This window comes from Hakea prostrata, chromosome 7 (assembly GCF_041222555.1).
Source record: "Hakea prostrata isolate BN-2017 chromosome 7, UWA_Hpros_2, whole genome shotgun sequence".
In the NCBI taxonomy this organism is placed as follows: Eukaryota; Viridiplantae; Streptophyta; class Magnoliopsida; order Proteales; family Proteaceae; genus Hakea; species Hakea prostrata.
In genome coordinates, this window is record NC_142606.1 from 25,153,475 (window position 1) to 25,161,984 (window position 8,510).

Sequence of the window (8,510 nt, forward strand, 5' to 3'; positions counted from 1 at the left end):
ATGTGACTTTCAAGTAATAACATAAATAATAAAAATAATTTCAAATTAATTTGAAAAATAAAATCAAAGGAAATTTATAACCTCTATGCATCATTTTACTGTCACGATGATAATCTTTTAACATTTTTGGAGAGATCCTTACATGTCATGAGCAATCTGGTCCTTTTTTTCTCTCTTTAAATCTTAACTTTTACTGAAGAAAAGTAATATTTAAAATAAAAAAATATATATAAAAAAAAAAGACAATATAGACAATTAAAAAAAATTAAAAAATAGAGATCCAAAACCATGGCATGTGGAGCATTCCTTTTGGATTTTGATAGGAACTAATGGTGGCCACAATTTATCTCGAAAAGAAGGGCTGCACTACTGTAGGGATTCTTTCGGCCTTACCAGAATATCATAATGGAAAACGTATATAGATTGCAGAGACCAGAGGTGCTGAGGTACAGGCGGACCACCCTTGTCAAATAATAAAAAAAAAAATTTGGGTAACCAGAAAATTTATTGAGAGAGAACTGCATGAGATGCACCACATCTTCGCAACAAAGGCCCAGGAGCCAGGATTGGAAGTGGGTTAAACTGCCCTACATGCTTGGAACAAAGCTTTCCTAGCCAAAGCATCAGCAACTTGATTCGCATCTCTGGAAATTACAGAGATATGAAAGCCAACGTGGCCCTCTTTAATCTTACGAATGTTTTCGACAATGCTAAGCATACCCAACTGAGGGTGAAGAAGAGGATGATCCATAATGAAATTAGAGAGGTTAATGAGTCCATTTCAACATCACACTGTAAGTATCCTTCATTAATAGAGTGCATCAACAAATAAATTTGCAAGAGTCAGCTTGATGGACGGTTAGCTTCGAAGAGTCTTCAAGATGTACAAGAAACGCTAAGTTGCTTCCAAACCAAATAGCTCTTGCAAATTGGGAATCAAACAGCACATGGCTCCATAGTCTCTATCTGGAGGCCACATCTCCTGCAACTAGGATCAATAGTGAAATTTCTTTTCAGCAAGTTTTCACCTGTAGCTGTACCCTGTGAACTAGATCTCCAAAGGAAATTGATGATCTTAGGAACAGAGAATAGAGAGCTTACCAGATCACGCTTCCATTCTCAAGAGATAGGATCCACCAGATCCCTCACCTTAGAGACTTGACAATTTTGAGGCTTAGGGCTTTAAATTGTAATACAAAATCAAAGTAGGTAGTTGACCCATTTATTGTCCCAAATCTCTATAGATAGCCCATCACCCACCTTCCATATGAGCTCATCCTTGACAACTTTCCTCCCAATAAGTAGGCTTCTCCAGGTCCATGATTACCTGCTTCTAAGAACTCAGAGTGGGGAAAGTAAATGAATTTAATGAAAGGGACCCGGAAGGAATTTGGTTCAGCCCATATTCGCTAGGCCACCTTAGCAAGAAGGGCCCTACTGTGTGTAGCACAGGTTAGCGAAAACCCAGCCCGCCTTTTTCTTGAGTGACGCAGCCTAGTCCATGAGATCCAGTGTCTTTTTCTCCCCTTCAGTTTGGCCTTGGAAGAAATTAGTCATTGCCTTTCTCATAGAATCATGGTGGGAAGCAGGGAGAGAGAAGTGAGCAGCTGCATAAGAGGAGAGAGAGAACCGACTACTGACTTAAAAATTTAAACTTCCACCCTTGTGAAATAATATACTAACAGACAACACTAATGGAGGTGCAACAATGATACCAGGTAGGAGAGGTAGGTGATCATCTCAAAGGGAAGACAGAGACAAAACTAATAGGTACCATACATAAACTGGCTTAAGTTACATCTTTATTCCCATTATCAAACTGCCTCTGATAAAGGACTTCTGAGGAGGGGCTCAACCGCTCAAGTATCCAACGCTAAAATAAAAATTCACATCTGAAGCAGAGGCTTCATTTGAATGTAAAAAACATTTGGCAAATTTAACTCCCTTGGCAATTAATATACATAGGTACTCGGTTCATGACAACCATCAAACTCACAAGTAACCCATAATTTTTCATTCTTGGCAATGAAAACTGAGGAGCCCTTACCATATGCAGAGAATAGCGAATTCAGGCTCCTGAGGAGGTGAGCATTGCCCTTAAAGATAGAAATTTGATGTCAATTTTCTTGGCCATGCTCCACCGAGGTAGGATTTGTAGCAGCTACTGATTCTGTGTTTCCTTCTGTTTGTGCATCTTCAGTATCCTCCTTGGCAGCTCCTGACAAATCCTGCAACTGAAAGATCTCAAAATCATTAGAATATCACACATGTTAAGACTGAAATTGATAAGCAACGACTAGCCCACCTAACAGCATAGATTTGGAAACAAAAAAGAATATATACTAAGAAGAGAGATAAATGGATTAGCATTTAAAGATGGAATACCCCCAAATTCTTTAAACTGGCAGTCACATCCTCATGTTGCTGTTGAAGAGTGGTCCTCAGTTCTTGAAATTCCTATTTAAAGTTAATGAAACAATAGGCCATTTAAAAATATTTCTAAATGCAACAATATCTTAATGATGGATTGCAATCAACAAAAAGAATCTGACCGGCACACCTAGTTCTGCCACGTGGAAGAGTGATGTGGCAACTTTCAACCTGAGATATTTAGGGAATGGTTCAGATGGGTCACATGTCAAATTTCGAACTCAAATCCTTTCATATAACCTACCACAACAATGGCATGCACTTTTACCCCATGGCCCTAGACTTTTCAATGCCATATTTCGCATCCCTCTTAGCCGGCAATGATGGGTTGAAACTTGACATGAGCAGGAGACACTGGGCTTTTAACACTGGGCTTTTAGCCCACAACATTTCAACACATCTGACCTGCCACATAGCACAACTAGATGCATGTCCTTCAATGGTGGGTAAGCCACTCGGGACACCCAAGCCCAAAACTTTAAATATAAAAGGCGCAACAGTAATCATGAGGACTCACCGATCTAAGCTGCTCCACTTCCACATTAAGAGACTCCTTGAGCTCTGAAAGTTCCTGCATTATATTTGACAACTCATAACTTCCAGCCATGAATGATTGAGGTTAGAGGAAAAAACCAGACAAAAAACATTAAAATAAATCGTTATATAAGGAAAGAAAAATGGTAAAATTCACACAAGCAGGATTAATTGTTGAGCTATTGCTTATGATAAGGGTTCTAGGTAACTTGGTCCCAGTTTATGCTTAATAATTTGAATAGATTTACAAGAGCAACCAAGCAAACTTACAAACAGAGTTTCAAGCAGTAAAAATCACAAAATTTCAGGGCAAATTACAGTGTAGGCAGTTTTCAGGACTCAGTAGGTTCAGATAAGAATGACCTAATTCAACAAGTAATCCAACTTTCAATCTCTTTGGAGATAGTACAGTACTTCAACAATTTCACACAGGACTTAACAAAAGGATGTTATGAAAACAGAGACATTCATATAAAGTGAAGAGAAAACGAAGCAATCAAAGAATTGATACAAGCACAAAAACAATCAACATGCATATAAATCCAGCAGCAGGATATATGTTAGGGAAAATATGGCAGTCAAAAGAGCAAATTGTAAGAAGGCTGAACTCTGGAGTACATCATAGGAAGCAGTATTTATATTAATTCCAGCACAAAATATAAAAAAAATAAAAAATCTCTTTTTGACAGAATTTTTTTCTTTTTTTTTTGGGGGGGTGTTTGGAGCCAAAAACTTGTGCAGACATTGGATTGATGCTCTGCTCACCCAGTTATTCCTACTTTATCCTCTAACAACCCCCCCCCCCCTCAAAAAAAAAAAAAAAACAACCAAAAACTTCTGGCTTTTGATTAAGGCAGAAGACACTATGATCAAAATTGTAAAGGAACATATACCCCTTTCAAGGAGTACTTGATCCCAAAGAGACCCCTTCCCTTTAACTGGTAGGAATTCAAAACAACAACTATTTAATACTATATTTGATGATGACTGAGAAGAGACTTGTACATCAGAGGCAATAAAGCTAAAAGTTTTCTGGGGGCTATCTCAAAGCAAGGAGCTTTATGTACAATTTTCAAAACCTTCAGTTACAGTCAATGCAGAGATCAAACCAAGATCCAACTCTCAATCAGGTGTGCTCACCCTGAACTCTTCTTTATATGTCTTCTCTGTTTCACATTTTTTGTCCTTTCTATTTTACGTAAGAACGCAATTTTTTCCCTTCACTGATCTCTAAAATTAAACATATTGTCTTCACTTGGCCTTCTAGTGTATGTAACCCAAGTTTCACTTCATCTGAAGTTAGCTATCATTTTTGAAACCCACATCAACCTTATTGGCTTGCCCTGTTTTCTTGTCTCTCTGCTATTAGCACATCACAACATCCACAGTTTAATTAATTATACATTTTCTAGTTCGAATCTAATTGTCCAGCACATACTAACTTGTTTTTGAGAAGTTGCAGTTTTCTAATGTCTAACCTAACATGTATTCCTTAATTGCTCTCCAAAATGTAACTTTAATTGTTCCCGAAATTGTAAAAATACTTCCCTCATAATAACATTCCCCGTGCATTGTTGGGGAAATTTTTTAGTTTAATGCATTATTCTAAAGCTGATTAAAACTCTGGATTTTTTTTTTTTTTTTTTTTTTTTTTTTTTTTTTTTTTTTTTGGGGGGGGGGGGGGGGGGCTTTTTTTTATTCTGTTAAACCAATCATGACTCTAACCATATGGTTATCATACTCAAAGAGTTTTGAGGGTTTTCAGATTCTGAACCACATCAAAATATCTACTTGCTGCAGCTTTTGAGTATTCTCCAGGCAACATATATGCCAGCAGAACTTATTATTAAACTGTAACAATAAAAGCTTGACCAAGAAGACTTACTGCTCCTACAAGTGGCCACAGTTTCAGTCTCGGAAATAGCCACTCCGAGAAAGCAGTGGGAAGGTTGTGCATATTATGAGTTTATGACGCTCCCCAGACCACACAGCTGCAGGAATCTCATGCACTTTTTACACCCTTATTGTTACCTCCTATAACAGGCAATCTAAACATACTAAATTGTCAACCCCCAGCTGATTTCACATTCTGTATCCAAATTCTTCTCAATCAGTTCTCTTTATACAATGTAAAGAGATATCTCCATAAAACATAATCCAGTTATTGCAGTCCTGTCACCTTCCAGCATAATAAAACCAATAACTGTTGATGACAAAAGCTCATTCTGTCTGTTTGCATTATGGAAGGGTGCTGGTCACCTGGAAAAAATTTTGTGCATAGAACACAATTCACACAACATATTTTCACAATTTTTAACACCCCGAGCACCTGAAGCTATCTTTCTTTACTTCTACAAGGAATCCATGCACAAGTTAACATTCTATTCAGTGTAGTAATATTATTATCAAGATTTCTAACAAACTGGTGCCTAAAGATTAACATATCCATTCATCACTTCTTTGACGTTTGACTAAAACTACTCACTTAACCATGTAGTACAAGAGATTCATAATGTAATTTCATACTTCTGGAGTCATGGATTTCCAAAGAAAGACATTACTGAAAAACCTAAAATTTCTTTTCAAAAGTCAATACAAGAAGCCCTGATAGCATATGAAGCCCCATTTGCCCTATGGCATCAACTTTTCCTCAACAAGTTGTTATATCCTCAGTTTTGGACATACCTTACTCCCAAACTCAGATCTCTATATACAACAGAGTCCACGAAATAAATACAAGGTATAATTATGCCAAGAGAAAATCCCACCACTACAGCCAGTTTTAACTTCAATGCTTTGCAAATCAAGACCGATAGACATGGTAGAAACGACTGTGCATTTTCTACAGACCAGGACACAACAAAATAAAGAAGAGAGGGAAAGCAGCGAGGAGGAGCCAGGATTAGGTGGTTGTGCATATTATTGTCAGGCTGGAATTAAATAAACAAGTACGTCAATTAACAAACAAACATCATAATTGAAACTGAAGAATAGTTAAATTTAAAAGTCATGCTTGATCCATCATACCAACATGCAAAAGGAACTGATATACTCAAAAAGTCCCAGCAAATAAGGAGCGGAAAAGTTTCATTCCCATCCTACAGCAGGATGTTGAGAACACCATCAAGAGTGTCAGGAATCAAAAAGAATCTTATCTTAAGAAGACCTAAAGGCGGTCATGCCGTTGGGATCATAGCTTTATGATGAAATTCATTACTACATCATAGGTAAGGAGGAACACATGCCCAACCTCCAGGTAGAAGTAAACTCAAACATGAACCCTAGTTCCTAGCTGAGAGGATACAGAGTAACTCCTATGATGACGGGTCAAGAACGCGTATTCCATCACAAATTCAACAAATAGCTGGAGAGTTCATGAATGTGGACACTTGCACTTCAGAATTTAGGGTCTCTAGATCCGAGGATCCAGCACTAGAACCTCTCCTCCCTCAGTGTGTGGACCTATTCAGAAAGTGAGGGAGAAGTTTTGAATGCAGATCCTCAGAACTGAAGACTTGAGTCCGAATTGCAAATATCCACATTCATGAACTGCTCTTCTCCACAGATATTGTTCACTCATCATCACCTTAGGCAAAAGCAACTTCCTAAAATAGCAGAAACTTGAAGGAAAACAATCCTATGACAACAGAATCTATATTGGAAAGTCCAAAGCAGAGAACACAGCTTGTTGAGACAAACATTACTCACATCTCGATAGACCTTGACTTGAGTATCTAACTTCGACCTCCAATTCTGTAAGTCCTGCGAGCACAGGACAATCACATGAAATACGAGAGCGCGTGTGCATAGGAGAAACGGAGAAAAAGTGGTTGCATTAAAATAAAAATGAAAAACTAAATCACCTGTTTCAACCCTTGAATCCTAGTAAGGAGCTCCGACCTTGATTCACTCAATTCCTGAAAACGGCAAAGAGCTCGAGAAGATTAAAAATGTAGATCTATTCAATTAGTAATAAGGAAAAGAAAAACAGAGACAAAATCCACAACGTACAGCGATCCTTGAGTTTATAGGTGCCAAGTTCTCCTTTTTCTGGATCAGAAACAATCCACTCATTAGTCACAGTAGACAAACAGTAGGAGAAAAGTAGATGTTAGGGATTTTCGGAGAGGAGAAACAGTACCGACGAAAGAGGTGCAACAGCAGCAGTAGCGGGAGCCGAAGTAGGATCAGAATCTGCCATTATTGACGCTCGATCCGAATATGTACGGACGACTCGTTGATCGGCAAGTGATTATCTAGGGTTTAGGGCTCCGTCGTCAAAGAGCTTCTTCAAACTTCACTCCGTTCTAGAAATGAACACAGATCTTGACGAACAGGAACTGAATCGGATTCGAACGAAGGGAAGATTTGATGGAGATCGGCGTTCGAAGTTTAAAAGAAGTCAAAAGACACTTCAACTTCTACAGTACAGTGAAGTGGGTTTGATTCAAATTTCATTAAAAACGACGGATTTGAGCGGGCGAACTGAATCTATAATCTAGAATCATCGATTCGCGACTTCACTCATGAGTCATGACATGGCAAAGTACCCGGTACACGTATTTTATACTGATACCATACGATATCTATACGGTACAAGTTATCACCTGGATTTCATATGATATCTCTATTGTATATTTGTATACAATATAATTCGTTTTTACTATTTTATCCTTACAGATATAATAATATACCTAATATGTAAACTATTATTGTTACCCAAAACTGAAAAATAAATTTCTTAAAGAAAAAAAAAAGGAAAACAAATTATTTGTGCAATTAGTACAGCATTCTCGGCTCAATACAAAAGTCATTGACACAAACCATGACAAAAAATACTCTCCATTTGATGATGTCGTACAATTTATGTTCACTTCATGTACACATTCAATTTCAAAGAATGTGACAATGTAATAATAAAACTAAAAGACAAAATAAATGTCCTAGATGATTGATGGGAGTATTTCATTCAATGGATGCTCTTCACTTCCACAAGGTCGAAGAGTGTTTGCATAAGGAATGATTCGTAAATGCCTCATCTCACCAAGGTCATGGAGAGAGATCTCTTCAGCTGTAACCGGGGATCTGATTACTTCTTCATAATTTAGATTTAACTTGTAACGATAAATCTTTTTCTCTGTAGCAAACAAAAGGTATTCTCCATTTATAATGTTGAACCCACATATGATTGGCTCTTCTTCCTCTGCTATCATTGCTTTAACTCTTGCTCTCAAAATTAAACTCCATGATCCAAAATCATAATCAGTCAATACCCATGCCATGAAAACAGATTTCATCAACCTTACCAAACAAATAGATGACTGTGATGAAGAAGAAGATAAATTATTGCCCCACTTGAAGATCCTCATTTCGCAAGTTAGATGTTGAAAATTTCTTAATGCCGCATTTGGTAATTTGAACCTCCACGATATCTGATTATAGATGTCGCAAGCAACAACGTAAGGTTTATAATACGGACTTGTTTTAGCTATGTAACTCCCTGTGGTCGAAATAAAATGCAATACACCCTTACAATATACTGGCAT

At 37.5% G+C, this 8,510-nt stretch overlaps 1 protein-coding gene across 2 annotated transcripts; it reads right to left on the bottom strand.

Moving 5' to 3' along the window:
* Positions 1 to 752: 752 nt before the first annotated feature.
* On the bottom strand, positions 753 to 7,426 carry LOC149010782 (uncharacterized). 2 transcript variants are annotated; one of them, XM_089164134.1, is made up of 7 exons: positions 7,106 to 7,426; positions 6,976 to 7,014; positions 6,828 to 6,881; positions 6,673 to 6,726; positions 2,948 to 3,001; positions 2,386 to 2,457; positions 753 to 2,234 (listed from the first exon to the last, which is right to left on the bottom strand). In XM_089164134.1, exons 1-7 carry the CDS (start codon positions 7,163 to 7,165, stop codon positions 2,118 to 2,120), a joined length of 450 nt encoding a protein of 149 aa, XP_089020260.1. In that variant the 5' UTR covers positions 7,166 to 7,426; the 3' UTR covers positions 753 to 2,117. The 2 variants fall into 2 exon arrangements, with proteins under 2 accessions (XP_089020260.1, XP_089020261.1); XM_089164135.1 differs by lacking the exon at positions 2,386 to 2,457.
* Between the last annotated feature and the right edge of the window lie 1,084 nt (positions 7,427 to 8,510).